Source organism: Candoia aspera, chromosome 3 (assembly GCF_035149785.1).
Source record: "Candoia aspera isolate rCanAsp1 chromosome 3, rCanAsp1.hap2, whole genome shotgun sequence".
NCBI classification, from domain to species: domain Eukaryota; kingdom Metazoa; phylum Chordata; class Lepidosauria; order Squamata; family Boidae; genus Candoia; species Candoia aspera.
The window spans coordinates 115,864,653-115,881,041 of NC_086155.1; the positions used below are offsets into that span (position 1 = coordinate 115,864,653).

General features: G+C 38.7%; 1 protein-coding gene across 4 annotated transcripts in view; it reads left to right on the forward strand.

Moving 5' to 3' along the window:
* Positions 1–6,732, forward strand: part of RIN2 (Ras and Rab interactor 2) — a 68,398-nt gene extending 61,666 nt beyond the window's left edge. For all 4 annotated transcript variants that reach the window (XM_063298694.1, XM_063298696.1, XM_063298693.1 and 1 more), the window contains 2 exons: positions 1,350–1,513; positions 4,334–6,732. In XM_063298694.1, coding sequence (XP_063154764.1) covers positions 1,350–1,513; positions 4,334–4,654 — 485 coding nt within the window. In that variant the 3' untranslated portion in view covers positions 4,655–6,732. The remainder of the gene's footprint in view (positions 1–1,349; positions 1,514–4,333) is intronic.
* Positions 6,733–16,389: the final 9,657 nt, after the last annotated feature.

The window sequence follows — 16,389 nt, forward strand, 5'->3', positions numbered from 1 at the left end:
TCCCTCCAGTCCCAGGACAGCTGAAAACAAAAGAATGCCGAAGCAGTTAAATCTGGAAAGAAACTTCTCTTTCCAAGAGAAAACAAAAACAACTGACTCAGCTGCTTGCCAAGAGGCTGGATGCCGATATTTCATAGGCCACCAAACAACATCAGACTTTCTCTTTCCCAAAACCTTTGGTGGCTCAGTAGAGGGCATAATTTCCTTTCTTGTGGAAGAGCACTGAGTTTAGTGGGACTGAGAGAAATGTTCCCAAACTCCAATCACTTGGTAATTCCTGAGGATACCCAAGGGCTACACACTGAGCTGCACACAATTATACATATGCACATGGATCTATTACACACATCCTTTCCCACGCACAGATTGCTGTGTTTTGTTCCCATGGACAGTGGATATGCAAGTGATTTTTAACCTTTTCATTAGAAGGGAGAGGAAAGATCTGTGTCATCTCCTTTACTCCCCCCCCTCCTTTTTTTTTTGCCTTTGAGTTAGTCTTATCACCTAGCCACTGCCTAGACAAGTCCATGCAGTTTTCTAGAAAGCAGTTTCAGATGTGGGTTGCCGTTGCCTTCTTCCTAGGGCTTAGAGGGATTGACTGTCCCAACCTTTCATGCCTAAGGTGAGACTTAGGACTGAAGTTTCCCCATTCCTAGTCCAGCACCTTAATCACTAGACCAAACAGGTTTTATTCCTAGCGAAATCTAAATAGATCAAGTGAAAAGCAACGTCCCACCACGCCCTGCCAGAGACTGTGTGTGGGTCAAAGGTCCTTAGTTACTCATCCCTGCTTTTAAGTGATAATGTAATGCTTCTGATTTATGTGTTGTATTTGTGCAGGGCTAGTGATATATGAAGACGCAAAGCCAAAGGAATAAAAGAGTTGTAACTGACCATTGGCATAATGCACTATTTTTCAAGCTTCCTTTCTACAGAGATCTTTTTCTATATAAGAATTTCTGCCACAGAACTTCTCTCCTTTGCAGAATATTCTTGAGATATAAACATGCCTCTTCAGTGTTCATGAAATTTTGACCAGACCTCTTGAACCTCACTACAGTCTAAATGAATATTATACTATTATTTTTTACAGTTGTGTGCTGTAATGGAGAATATGATGGATGAATAGGCATTAAAGGGAGCTTGACAAATTAGCTTCTCACTGAGAATCCCTAACAAGTTTCTGAGGAATCTCAGGACTCTGACAAGTTTCCAAACAATTGCCAAATTATAGCACCTGAGTTTCTTCCAAATTAAGATGTCATGGAAATTATGGATATGATCTTGATTTCTTCCTTCAGATACAACCAACTCATTAATAATAATTTCTCCCCTTGTACTTCTCACAGGAGGCTACTATTTGACAAGCGCATATGGAGCACTATCCTTAATTAAAAATTTCCAAGAAGAACAAGCAGCCAGACTGTTGTGTTCAGAAGCCAGAAATACTCTCAGGCAGTGGCATAAGCGGAGAACAACAAACAGAACAATCCCATCTGTTGATGATTTTCAGGTATGGTTTATACCTTCCAGAAAATGATTTTTCTGTTTTGTACAAGATAGAAGACTGGTGTAGTAGAGTGCATAGCATGGCACATTTGACTTGCCCTGGCTGATGTTAGTTAAGTGACCCTTCATTTGAAAAGGTCAAATGCAACGTATCTCAGTTACATTCACACTTAAAAATGGGAAGAGGGGTTTCATTCAAATAACAAAAAACGTACAGGAAAGAAATGCTTGGTCCCATCTATCCCCAGTAGATAGGCATGTATCGGTTCCCTTCTGCCTGTTGCTCCCCTTTTTTCCTCTCCCAGTTTATAATCGAAGTGAGCTAGGGTAATTGAGCTTTGAGGATTATGGTACAAAAAGGGAGGGTTCTTTGCTCCATTCCTGAATGACTTCTTTGCTTTGAAAAACACTTTCTCGAGTCTGGTCTGTCTGTGAATGGGGCAGGCAGGTTAAATAAATGGTAATCTGCCCCCATCTCATCTAATATGACCATCACTAGGTGGACTTGAGCGAGAAACATGAATCATAAGATTAGGGGGAAGAAATAGCTCTCTGTTGTACTAGTGCCCCAAAGAACCTTTAAAACTATAGAACTCAATAAAGGGACAGTAGAATTTGGTGGGGCTGCAATCTTACTTTTAAGGAAGTTGGGCGGGGTGATGAACAAATCGAGAAATGGTTTCAAAAACTTCCCTTTGAAGTACTCCAAGATCCTGGCTGTTCCAAGAGGAATAGAAGTGCAACCATAATCCCTGTTAGACATCCTGCCATTTGAATGTTAGCCTATTAATAATGGAGGCTCAAAGTCAAATTCTGATATTTATTGCAGTAACTCAGTTCGGGTGTTTTTAGGAAGCTTAATGATTGCTTTCACCACTGAATACATTTTACTCTTGTCCAGAAACCTCCAGTATTTTTTTATTTTATTTTATTTACTTTCTATCCCACCTTTATTATTTTTTTTATAAATAACTCAAGGCGGCAAACATACCTAATACTCCTTCTTCCTCCTCCTATTTTCCCCACAACAATCACCTTTATGTTGAAACTAGTTAAAAATACTTAAGCAAAAATAAGTGTGTAGGTTGTTTTTCCCCTTTTGTAAAAAAAGGATTGGTTGTGGCATTCTGAATGCAAATTTGGACCCATATTTGACTTAGTTCTTCTACTGAATTATTTCACATACAGGTAGTCATTGTTTAACAACCATTCATTCAGCGACCATTCAAAGTTATGACGGCGCTGAACAAATGGTATTTATGATTGGTCCTTGAAGTTATGGCCAATGCAGCACCCCATGGTCACGTGATCAAAATTCAGGTCCTTGGCAGCCTGCCCACATTTATGACCACAAGGTGCTCTTCAACTTCCCCCACCTGCCTATCTTCCCCCGACTCTGCCCTTTTGGCTGCCCTGCCCTCCACTGCCCCTGCTGCCCTGCCCTCCGCCCTGCACCCCCGTTGCCCCCAGCTGACCTTTGCCATCTTCTTCCATCTGCTGCTGACAAGCCATACCTGGTGTAGCCCTTCATGAGGTCTTCCCAAAAGCTCGCACAGCCAGCAGCTGCCTTCCAAAGGGACAAGCTGGGTACATCTCGTCAGCAGCAGGAAGAAGCAGCAAAGGTCAGCTGGGGATGGCAGGGATGGCAGAGGCCAGAGTGGCAAGGGCAATGGAGGGCAGGGTAGCCAAAAGGATAGAGATTGGGCGAGTTGAAAAGGAGGCAAGAGCAACAGCGTGGAATATGCGTGAGGTCCTGGCCTAACGACTGCAACTGGGACTACTGAAACTGCCATTGCTAAGTGATGAGGTCCTGTGATGTTTTGCTGAATGACCTCATTGCTTAGTGACAGAAATTTCAGTCCCCATTAGGGTCATTAACCAAGGACTACCGGTAGTACAAGGACAAATTGTGTTCCAATGTGCATACTCTGCATTTCTTTCCTTCCTTCTTTATCACCTCTTTCCTTCTTCCTTTTTCTCTGAATCCATCATATGTTCCATCAGAGCCTCCAGGATGTTTATTTTCTCTTATAATAAGTATAGTTTCTCTTTCCATACACATATACTATATGTATATATATATATCTATATAACAATTTCAACTAGTTCAGAAGAATGAATAAATTGTTGATTTCCTTGGGACTATATTTTGATTATGCTGTTCTGTTTTTTTAGGGTCTTGGGGGCTTTGGGGCTAAAAAGAGTATATAAATAAAATAAATAAAATCCCACTTGGATTTTGTATTTATTTATTATTTTAGTATTTTGGATGTTGATTTTATATGCTGAGGTTTTAAGGGATAATTTTATTGTAAACAACCCAGAGTCCCCCTCTTTGGGGGGGAGATGCCTGGTAATAGACATTTGAATGAATGAATGAATAAATAATTTAAAACTGTAGAAAAAATTGTTAAGTGTAGAAAATAAAAGAAACATCTTCATGTAGACATTTGCAGCTAGCTGTAGTGGAAGCAAAATGTCAAAAGTATGTCCTGGTGTCATGATGCAGGCTCTACCCTTTCATACTTGCATCAGTGTCACACAGAGGTACACAAAGGATGGTGCTTGCATCATGTTGTGATGCGCATTTTATCACTTGACACTTTCTGCAGGGGCCCATGGATCTCCACAAAACGAGAACACAAGGAATTTTGCAATACCTGTCTGCACATCAATAGTATGCAACACCATTCTGAAGAATACCTTCCTATCTTTATGTAAATAATAATAATACATTTGTTTGTACTGGTGCAAGATGCAGTATTGACTGCTTTGCTCCTGAATGTACATTTTAATTTTTTCCATATATTTTTCCACTCCATAGAACTACCTACGAGTTGCATTCCAGGAAATAAACAGTGGCTGCACAGGAAAAACGTTGTTAGTGAGACCATACATTACTACAGAAGATGTGTGTCAGCTCTGTGCTGAGAAGTTTAAAGTGGATAATCCTGAGAACTATAGCCTGTTTCTTTTTATTGATGACACTTGGCAGCAACTGACAGAAGATACCTATCCCCAAAAAATCAAAGCTGAACTGCACAGTCGGCCACAGCCTCAGGTTTTCCATTTTGTTTATAAGCGCATCAACAACGATCCTTATGGGGCTATCTTCCAGAATGACAACAGTGACCAAAATACATAAAGCTAATTATTTTAATTGTTATGTAAACTGACTGGGTGTTGAAATTAAATGATCTGTATTCTCTAAACCCTACTGATTAGTAAAAGTATGAATTACTATCAGTGATTATACATAACCTACAAAAAATAATCACTTCCGTCACAACTCAGCATCATGGCTTCTCAGATGTTCTGCGGTTACCGTCATCTGCAGATCTGTACTGGGTTTTCCTCAAATCTTTAGTTTATGCACTATTTTCAGTTACATGCAGAGGGTCAGACTTCTTTTAAACTAACTGTTAGGTTGACCATTTAATCAGTGTATCTATGCAGTATTGTCAGATGCAGAGCATCAGTAAAAATATGGATAACAGCCTTCTTTAAAATAGAACAGATATTTTATCGAAGGCAACTTTTTTATATATATTTCAAGAAATTTTATAGCAGTTGCAGGTAAACTGTCATGTCTGTAAAGTATTTTTTTAAATGATAAAATATTCTATAATTATGCATGTGATTTTTAACACAAAATAGAAAATAAATCTCTTGCTGGTTTTAGAGTATGTGATGTTTTTTACTTGTTTTAATTATGTCGTTAATGTCTAGCTTTCTAAAATGTCAAACCACATTTTTTAAAAATGATTTTGTAAGCAGTTTATTTTGGCCATTGGTTATTCAGACTCCAGTTACAAGAAGATGGGTGTATCTGACAGATGTGTTTTTGGAAAAGATGGATGTACAGCCAGGTTTGTGAAAAGACAGTAAGTTTGGTTTAAGAATAACACGTATTGGGAAAAGTGTTCAGAGCTCATTGCTCTTTATTTTATAAGCACTGGTGCATATAGTCTTATCGAAGGAATGAGGACAGGTGTTTCTTTTTCTCCTGCAGTAGTGCAGTACACATTTGCAGAATTGTGATTCGGTTTCCAGGAGGACAGAAACCAAAGACAGTCTGTCACCGTATCAAATTGTGAAAATACAGCTGGTCTGAAGTATAAGGCTTCTTCCAGAACATGAGTGAAGGAATTTGTGAAATATCCATTGTTATCTTTAAAACAGTATAGCTGTATAAATGCTGCTTTGACATCTGTTGTGTTAAAGACAATACATGTCACAATAGCAGGAAAATGAGTTGATAAGTTAAAGGTTTTGTACACATGGAAGCAAACACCATCAAACACATTTAAAACTGTAAATATTGCTTTCAGTAGGAATTGTGATAGAAATTGTACTTTTCTGTCTAAAAATATCAGAGCTAAAAGTTTGCTTTAATCCATACATTCAGCAGAATTACTGGAAGCAAAAAAGCACAGATATTAAACAGCATTCAATGACAGGAGAAATGTCTTAGATAATAGTAAGAGATAATCCTGGATATGATTTTGAATTACATTCTTAAAAAAGAAATGATGCCTCCTTTTCTACATCTGTAGGTATAGCATTCTCTATAACAGAGAGAAAACAAAACTCTTTGCATTTGGAAGAAAAATTCTCCTAACTAGGTAATATGAGCAATTAAATCCTCAACTAAATGCAAAATGAATCTGGGAATCCCTGTCAGAACATGGTACTGAAACCCTCTAAGTGTGACGATCTTGTATAATTACTGAAAATTCTGGATTATACATTCATATTTATAAAGAACTTCAAGTATTCTCTCTAACTGGACAATTAGGATGCCTTGCAAGTCTCTGAGGAATTATTACTATAACTTAATATTCTGGGCCTACCAAAAACATCTAACCTACACATACTAGTATGTTCTGTTTTTTAAGATGTGTATGCTTTATGTTGATTTGTCATATAATTGTCAGTTCAATGTATTTTTGTTTAATTTAGTAAATGATAAAACAAACCACCTCCACATTGTAAGGCAATGGTGCCTGGGCTGCATAAATCCAGACAACCGCTTGATTGCAACAAAGAGACACAGAACATTCTACCTCTTTGCTGCCAGTTACTGTCATCTGGATTTTTCTAGCCCAGTCTAACATTGCAAAATGTATTTTTCCAGCAATCCCATCTTGTCAATATGCATAGAATTATGCTGCAAATGAAGCTATTGATGAAACTGCTCTCAAATAAACAAGCTCATACTTGTTTCAAGCTGTGTTAAGTTTTTCTGTAAGTAGTGTTTTGCCCAGGTACAATGATAAAAGCCCCTTTAATATACAGTAGCCTGAGGATATTGACACTGACACCAAAGAAAATATTTGCCCCTAAAGCAATAGTTTTGAACTTTGAAAAAAACCGATCTCCGTCAATCGGTAAAGCAGGAAGCTAACTTTGCAAGCCCAGAGACAGAGGATTGATTCTGTTTTATTCCTAACAAACACCATTTTGGAGTATACCACACAAACAGAAGGGAGTTAACAGAATACTTACTTTTATTGTTCTCTAAGCTACTTACCTATAAAAAACACACAGATTGAAGGCCCAATGTTTACTTTTCCTAAACAGCCAAAGGGAGGAGCAAGGACATGTAATAAGAGTAACCAGAGATGTGCGGTCAGGTAACTCTATCAGAGCACAAGGTTGGGAAATAGATCTGAACTGACCTCACACGTCCTACCCACTCAACCTCTCAAAGGTGGAAGAGGGAAAATTAGTCATGATAGAAGCAAAAAGCAGGGCAACCTAGGATTCAAACCCATACTACATACATATTGTCACAGACTACATGACTCTGCCCAGTGCTAACCATAGGTACACAACACCTATTTATCTATTTATTTTAAAAAGCGTGATGCTATTTTTTATCAAAACAAATAAGTTGAAATATTTTTCAGCAATTACAGGTCATTCTGGGATAAAACAGTAAGGCACCAAAGTGAGTCAAAATTATCTTCTCCAACATGGAATGTAGACAACACCTAGCTAAAGATGACCCAAGGAACCAAGAGCTGTCTCACTTATACAGGAGTGGTCATTACAAATAGAATCCCAGACTTCATTGTTATTTTTAATTAAAAAGTAGCTTGATCAGGTTCACAGGCACTGCAAATGGCATGACAGAAAACTTAGCCCCTCCCCCAATCTATTTTATATCCCCCAAAAGAAGAGTAGTTGGAGTAATCTAATTTTTGCAGCCTCTCTGCAACTGTATTGGAGGTCAAAAGAGAGAACTAATTAGAAGTTAAGTTTCTCTCTTGAATCTGGACGATAGAGTGAGCCATGAATAGCAGGCCATACTTGGTGACAAATTTTGAATCGACGGGGAAATGATCTCCATCGAAATCCAAAAATAAGTTTCTGGACTGGACATCAGAAGGCTGGGGCTTTATTGCAATACCATGACCCTGGCTTCTTCCAAAAGAGGCTTTAATTGGATCTGGATAAAAGTAAGGCCAATATGGATCTTCCTGATTTTTACATAGGATCCACCTGAAACTATCATCTAACATCACATAATATGTTTCACAGAGAATAAATTATTACTGTACATTCATAGATCCAATATGTTTGGAGCCACGATGATGCAAAAATACAGATCCAAGGCATGGTTCCTCTTGATTTCTTCATAGATTCCACCTAAACCACAGCATAGAGACAGATCTCAAAAATTGTGAAGCTCACTCCATGTCTATGATTCTGTATTTTCAGGTGCATCCTGACAACCTATTAAGATCCCTGCTCTAATCCCATTCTGAGGATTTATGCTTCAGATCCATATTTTTGTACTGTTTTACAGCAAAAATAGTTGATTTCATTATTGTTACTGCTTATTCCATGCAAATGGAGGTATTCTGCAATTTAATTGGTTTTAGATAGATCCAATATAAAAAGTATGTGAATTCATGATGATATGTCCCTTGAATCCACATATTAATGCCAGCTAAATACAACAACAAATAAATTAGATCCCTGATGTTTACCAGTTTCTCCATTCAGGCTGATGCATTCTGTGACGACTACAGTTTCAGATGGTAATGAAAATATAAAAGTATATTTAACAAATAAAATAATATCAAAAAGATCAGCGCCTCAGAGTCACACTGCCATCGTGATACCAAAAACTGTTAGATGTTTGTTGTGGATCGTCATGTGCAGAGGGATGTTGTCCATAATTTGAAGGTGATTTCAGATTCTGTGAAAAAAATTATCTGAAATCGAAAGGATCTGTGTTTTTTTCCATTTTAGTAATGCACAGAGTTTTAGGGGTGAATAATTTAGTCATCATCTTGCTTAGAAATCTTGCATCTTCCCATTCTCTTTTGCTTAAATCCGAGAAAGTTGGTTAATGAAACCCAGGAACAGTTGTGCAATGCCCATGATTGCTGACTCTGTAAGCTCTTCGCAATAAATTGCAGGACAACCGTTGTTAAAGGAACTCCAGCCTAGACTCTAGATTTTACATCAGGCATGCCGAAATCCCTGTTTTAAAACCCTGTTTTAATTCCTCTCGTTTGCCTACCGGCAGTAAAGGGAGATTTTGCAGCAAGTTGGGACAAAGCTGCCCAATTCAAAAATTGGAAGTGGATCTAGATGCGAGTCTAAAAATCGCAAGATTGGGATGCCTAACTGGGCTGGTCTACTGTATTGTCCTTTGGTAGCTGTTCTCCAAATGCATCTGTCACAGCCTGCTTGGCATTCTGACCGCATGTCCGGCAGCCTCCGGAATTCAAACCTTTTAGACTTAGGGCTGTTGACAACCCAAATCATTCAGGCGTAGATACCGTTCAAAGGCTAGAAAGGATCGCCTACTTCAGTGTTTTTCAGACTTGGCAACTTAAAGATGTACAGACTTCAACTCTCAGAATTCCCCAATCAGCATGCTAGTTCAATTGCTTCTTCACAAGTGAATGGTGACGTAATGTGCCCATAGCCGGAACTAAAAATGAAGGTGTCGTAGCCGACTAAATTGCAGTTACGGAATTGTTGCTACTCTAACTTATTATCTCTATACTTGTCCCTATGTTCGCCCTCTGCCGCTAGAGGGCGAGGCACCTAGGCAAACTGCTCAGTTTCCTCCCGGTTTGAGCGGAAATAGAGAATAGTGATTCCGGGTCGATTGTTACGTGATCCTCTTTCCTTGGGGGAAAAGGGCGGTCGCGGTCTCTTCGGGCGTTTGTCTGATCTGCTCCCTTGTAGCCACACGTGAGAATGGGGAGATTAAGGTTAGTTGCAGTTGAATAGGATCTGCAACGGCCGTTTTTCTCAGCGGTAAGATAAACATACAGTGCTTCCTGCTGTATGTTGTCTTTCCCTTATTTCATTTTTCACAAATCTATATTCTTAGCTAAATGAAACCCAAAGGTGTCTGAATTACAGCAAAGAAATATAGAAAACTTTTCAGTCCAGATCCGATAGCCCTAGTTTTGCGGAATTGTAAAAACGAAACGACTTTTTAAAGCTAAGCTTTCGTGGATTTTAACCCATGTCATCAGAGACTTGGTTAGGGATTATATTTGGGAGTGAATTTGAGGATACCATTTCAACTAATTAAAAAAAAGCTTTTTATTCACATATATTTAATTGAAATTATGTAGCCCTTTTTATTACTGAATTTTGAAGTAATTTCTGCTGTCAAGTTTCAGATTCCTTTGTCTCTCAGGTTTTCTCAAGTTATATCTCTGGGAAGGGAAATAATGTAAATTCATATGTCAGTAGATTCAAACACTGCAAAAGCAGGAACCAGTATTTTATTTGTTATCACCTAATACATTCTATGGCAGGTTGTTATTTAGTTTGTCTGATTACTAACTTCAAAAAAGTAAGCAGAATACAAATAAAAGGAAGGAAGAAGTGGAGACCTTGAAGAATCTGTACTGAAACTGTGGGTTTTAAACTTAATAAGTTGTCTTGACCTAGAGACAACAGTGAGCTGGCCAGGTATGTGGCTTATATATTAAACTATTCAGGGTGCTGAAAGTTAAAAGTCATGTGAAAAGCTTCAGAAAGATTAAATAATGCCACCTATCAGCACTCAAGAAGTGCACCTTCTCTGTTGCAGCACTAGCTACCCCCTGAGATCCGAATGGCTCCCATCCTGTGAGCATTCTGAAGAGCCATAAGGTCCTGGCTGTTCTCCCTGGCCTTGGAATAGGGTGGTTGATGCCCCCTTTGTTGGATATCAGTTGGTGGGGTGTTTGGGGATTTGCTAGGTTCGTCAGTTTTGCTCTTCTACCCTTTTTTAGCTGAGTCCACTTTTGTTATTTATTTGTCTCTGTTATACTTTTTTAATATTGCTTTGATGTATTGTGAGCTGCCTAGAGTTGTTTGGAGTCAGGCAGCATCAAATCAAATAAAAAAAACAAAGATCTCTTGAACCTGGGTGAGCAGCCATTTTGATTCAGGTGGAGCCCATCTAAGTAGTAACGTGTTCTGACTCTGCTGAATTTTTTAAAACAGTGATGGTCAAACTCAGAGATCCTTTAATGTAAAAAAGAACATAAGAATCTAAAAACAACAACAACAACAACAGTGAACCTTTCAAAACAAAAGTAACACGTGAAACAATCTCTGACCCAAAAGGAGCCGCTATTAGCGCAAGATATCTTCATAAAACAGAAGTTTTTGTTGAATTAGTTGAGATCTGTAGGTGCCAAAACGTTCTTCCATTTACATTTCAGTTCCTTAGCCCATCCCTCCCTATAACATCTAATATAACTTTAACTTTTATAAATATCCATTACTGTATAGGGACTCTTTTGTGGGGGCAGGGGAGGACATTCTTGTGAGTTCTTAGGATGATCAGACAAAATACAGCACACTAGGCCTTTCTTAGGAACCATTCCATTGTTTTCTTCATTCTTCGCAAACAAGGATAGACAATAAGCAAGCAGAATTCAACTAATGGACCTACTGTTCTTCCATCCTTCCACTGTCTGCCTTCAAAGGAGGTTGGAAAGAGCAAATTCCTTTATGTCCTAACTGCTCTACCATTCAAAGATTGTGTGGAGATTGACAGAAATTGTGCCAGTCCTAAAATGTAGTTGCTAGTAAATTCCCCAAAGAGCTTATAAAAGGCTTCATTTACATTTAACTGGCCACCTCTCACAACTAGCAACATTTGGGTCTTGTCTGTGTTGGGTTTGGTTCCTCTTCTCCCTCTGAACATTTGGGCCAACTAGATAGATGCTGTGCTGCATGTCCCTCCTTGCATGGTGATTCCTAGCTGAATCCTCTTTGGTGATGTTAATCGCCCCTCCCCAAATCTGCTTCTCTTTAGTAGCCTGAGATTGCCGAATTCCACCTTGCGTACTATTTTTTTCCCTCTCCCTCTTTCTCACCAAGGAACTCAACTCCTTCTTGGCAGCTTCTTAGCTGATTTCCATCTCCCCCCTCTCATGAGAGACTGTATATGTGAATCCCTTTATCTGTTCTTTTGCCAGTCTCAGGTTATCAGACATAGGTGCAGTTTACATGTATGGGCAGCAGACATCACCTTCTCCATCTCATCATACACATATCTGATCAGCTAGTCCTAGAGAGAGTTCTGAGGCACTTAGACTGCCAGGCCATATTTAGACATAAAAAAATGACTTAACTAAAGTTATTACTATTCTGCATTTTCCAGCAAATGATACTTCCATTGCAACTCCTCAAATTGCCGACATCCATCATCTGATCCTGTTAATTGAACAGCAATATATGCTTCACCTAGATTCATCAACAAAGCAATTGCCTTGCTATTTTGAATTTGGGATTCCCCATAATGCTAAATCCGCCATTAGCTAATATATGGATGTTCTGTAGTTACAGAAGTATTTGGACTCTAATACCCTCCAACTCATGAGAAGTGCCAGATATGCCAGTTCCAATTTTCATTTGGCAAAGCTTGTGGTTCAGTACTCAAAGAAAATACGTTTTAGAGAGAATACCATTAAAATACATTTTTAAGAATACAGTATATAGAAATGCCATATATAGTATAAATTACTTGTGACAAATTTTTCATATATAAAGTATTTTCCCCAAATACACAATTTAAGTGAAGTCCATATCCATATTGGTTACTATTTCTAATAACAGTGTACTGTATTTAAATTCAGCTTAATCATCTGAAATATATCTCTAGGTACTCTTCAGGTCTCAGTAAGGTATTATTTTATTTTCATATGTACGTATGTACAAATATTTGTATGTTGTCCAAAGGTTCACTACATTCATAAAACAACAGTATCCTCTGCCCCCCTCCCCACCGCCATAAGGTGTTGTCAGCCTCACATAGTGCTCACCTCCCCAAAGACTGCAAAAAAAGGATGTCTTTACAATTTTGCTGAATGACAGGAAAGAAGGGGTCACCCTGACTTTGGGTCAGGTTGTTAAGAGAGAGGAACCTGCCCATCAGCAATGCCAATGTCCAGGTCTCTGTCCCCTCTAACTTCCAGGTGGTGAAAACTACAGCATGCTTCTTGCTCTGCATGTACTGGGTGAGCAGATTCTACATGGAGTCATGTGAGCAAATGGACTGAAAGGAAAAAAGGCCCTGAGTCATAAAGAATTTTATAGATAATAAGCAGCACCTTGAATGGGGCTTAGAAGCCAACCAGCTCCCTCATCCCCACCCCCCCACCCCCGTTTCAGTGTGCTGGCAGGAGGGGACCCCACAGTGGCTGTTCTCTGTGGCAGTTCCCTTCTCAGGAATAGCTTGCCCCCAAGGCAAGGATGACCCCTACTTTCATGGCCCTCCACAGCTGGTAAGAAGCTGGCTTTTCCAGAAGGTCTTTGGGGAGTGACAGTGAAGCCATTGTCCCCTATGTCCTTTTTATGATTCAGTGTAATGGATTATTTACTACTGTTACTTTAGCATCTGTAATCTGCCTAGAGCCGACTAGCATTTTGGTGGTGGATAAATTGCATGAAGCTTGGAGACAGGCTAGTCAGTTTCAAGGGTGGGTGATCTCCAAAAATAATGAAAAGTGGCTGTGAAAACTGGGGTCCAGTCTCCTTTTCGGCCAGAAGAGGACTGAGGGTCAGAAGAATTCAAAGGCCAGCTCCCATAGGAAAGCAGCAGAACCAGTTGGAGCCACAAAATTGCCAACGCAGAACTCATTGTTTTGGATCCCTTGCCCCATGGGCAGAGTGCACCCGACATTGCCTGCATGCAGAGTCTTGAGGTGGAATCTTAAGGAACATACCATTTCCAGAGTGGAACATCAGAAACTATTTTTGGCCCAGCTGCAGATACCCTTGAGATACAGGGCGGGGGCATGTGGACCTTGGAACTGGTGGGACGGGCATGCTTTCAGTGGGGGAGGAGGTTGCATGAATGTGCCTAAATGTGCATTCATGTTTGCAAAAAGACTTTGTACCATAAGTTATGTCAGCTTCTCTTAGGGATCCCCTGAAACATATAAGTTGACCAGGGATACTAAACTACACCTGGAACTGTAGCTTGATTAGTTATCTCACATTTAATTATTTCTGTTTTGGAAGCATAAGCCAGCAAAAAAGATATTTCAAGAGTGGAACCATGGTATGAGTATGCAATAGGATTTTTAGTAAATGGAGAATAGTTAGAATATTAGCTTGGAGGTATTTGATTTGCTAGAATTTTCAGAATGTCCCTTAGCTTTGCTGTCAAAATTAACTGATAATCTATGGGAGACAAATTAGGAATGTATTTATATTATTACCATATAATTGCCATAAAGAAAAGAGGTTGTAGCTGTTTTAACCCTAGACTTTGGTCACATTTGCCTGAAAGACAAAATCAAGTCAATGATGTTATCAGTATGTTTTCCAAATCTAGAAATTAAGTAATTTCCTATTATGTTGGAGTCCCAGCCTAAACAGATGGATACCCCCCCCATTAGTCATGGCTCACTATGTCATCTGCTTTGGAAGAAATATTTTAATAGAGATTAACCTGGTTACTGGCACAGAAATGGGAGGCTAAAGCAGCCCAAAAAAGGAAATTGCTCCAGTTTTTCCATTTGTTTCTCTTTTTACCCCTTGGGTGAATTGTGGATAGAAAAGGTTGGGGATGCAATGTCTTCCTCTACCTACTCTTCGATGTCTCTAATCCCAATTGGGCCACAGTAGATTTATTCTAGATTATTGTTACTGTTGCAATTTTGAAACTATCAAAATAAGAGGGAACAGGGAGTGATAGTTCGCTAGCCACCACAAAAAGGGCAATGGGATGTTACTCAGAATGTTGCTCCCAATGTAACTGAGGAACTCCTGAATGCTGTCTAGAGCCGGATCATCAGGTTCATGCCAAACGCACTTTGCTTTTGTATTTTTCATGTGGCTTTAAAGGAAAATGATACTGAAAAAGACACTTGGCTATTTTATGAGAACATGTATATGATTGCAAAATCAGACTTGAAACCAAAAGGCCACAAAGGCTTGAGAGATAATGGCTGTTGTCATTGTTGCTATACAGTAAGAAATATTAGTACTATTACAGTTATAAGTTGTGGTGCATAAGTATACAACTTTCAAATTCTTCCTTGTGCAAGTTAATTCATTTTTATTGGGGAAGTCTGGTGCTCATTTTGCTGTGGGCGAAATGTGTGAAAGTGATTATGAACTTCTTTTAATAAAATTGACTGTCAATACTCAGTTTACTTTCCAAATAGGAAATTAGTTCAGTACAGATTGCAGGATATAAAACACATAAGATGTTATTAGTTCTTTCCCAGATACTGAATTTTCATTTTAAGACACAAATATTAAAGGCAAAAGGAGACAGTATACTTTCTGGTCATGGTTTGATTATTTTAGAATTGTAGAGAGTTAATTATCTTACTTAAGTGTAAAAACAGATACTGATGGCAGACAGGAGCACTGATAAGGAATGTTTCAGAAAGTGGTTTAAGTTTGTTCAGAAAGCTGTCCTAAAAGACCTTGTTAGGTTTATTGACAAACTGAGTTCAGAGGTGCTTTTCTGCTCTTTAAGCCTCCACAATTTGCCTCTTGCTGAAACAAGTGTTTTGTGAGTTGCAAATCTCAAGAGATTTCTACTGCAGAACTTTCTTGACCAGCAAATTTGTGCTGAGAGTTATTATAGCATGCATGGAATAGATAAAATAATTAAAGAGCTGAATAATTTTTTTAGTTTTTGTACAAGATTTAGTTTAAACGGTTTTTAAAGTGGAGGGGGTGGGGAAGGCATGCAAAAATACAACTGGAATAATTTTATTTGCCAAAAAATGTGAATTCTCATGCTCTTAAAATATAAATATGTAGGGTTAGTGTTTAACTGGGTAGTCCCTGTATTTCCTGAATATTAATTTAGAGGCCCATGATTGCAGGAGGTTTGTGAAACTCTGCCCTAATTTAAGAGGCAGTCAAAACTTGCTCACCACCTTGAATAGGTATCATTTTAGAAGTAAAGGCAGGCATCCGTTATACTATAAATCAAGCAAGCAAAGCAAGCTGACTTTGAAAAGTCAGCAAGTTTTAAAAGTTCTGAATTTTAAATTCTGCAACCTCATGTCTGTCCTCTTTCTTTTTGAATAGCCATACTGCTGCCCAGTCACAGTTACCACAAAACCAGGGTTTCTGTTTTTGTTTTGTTTTGAACAGCAAACACTTCCAGACTAAGAGAACATTTTGGAATGAGGAACTATTTTCTCCAGGCCCTAAGCAAGTGAACAATTGCCATAAAGGATTACTCATGGTTAAAAATATCAAAAAGAAGGAACAAACTTTTCTTACTAAACAAAAAGAAAACTTACTAATGTTTTGCCTTGTATCAGGGTGCTGCTGGAAGGACTTCTAGATTTTTTTTCTTTTAAATATCTGGGGATTATGCCTTTACGCCACATATATCACCTGCAAAAACACTTTTGGAAAAACGTT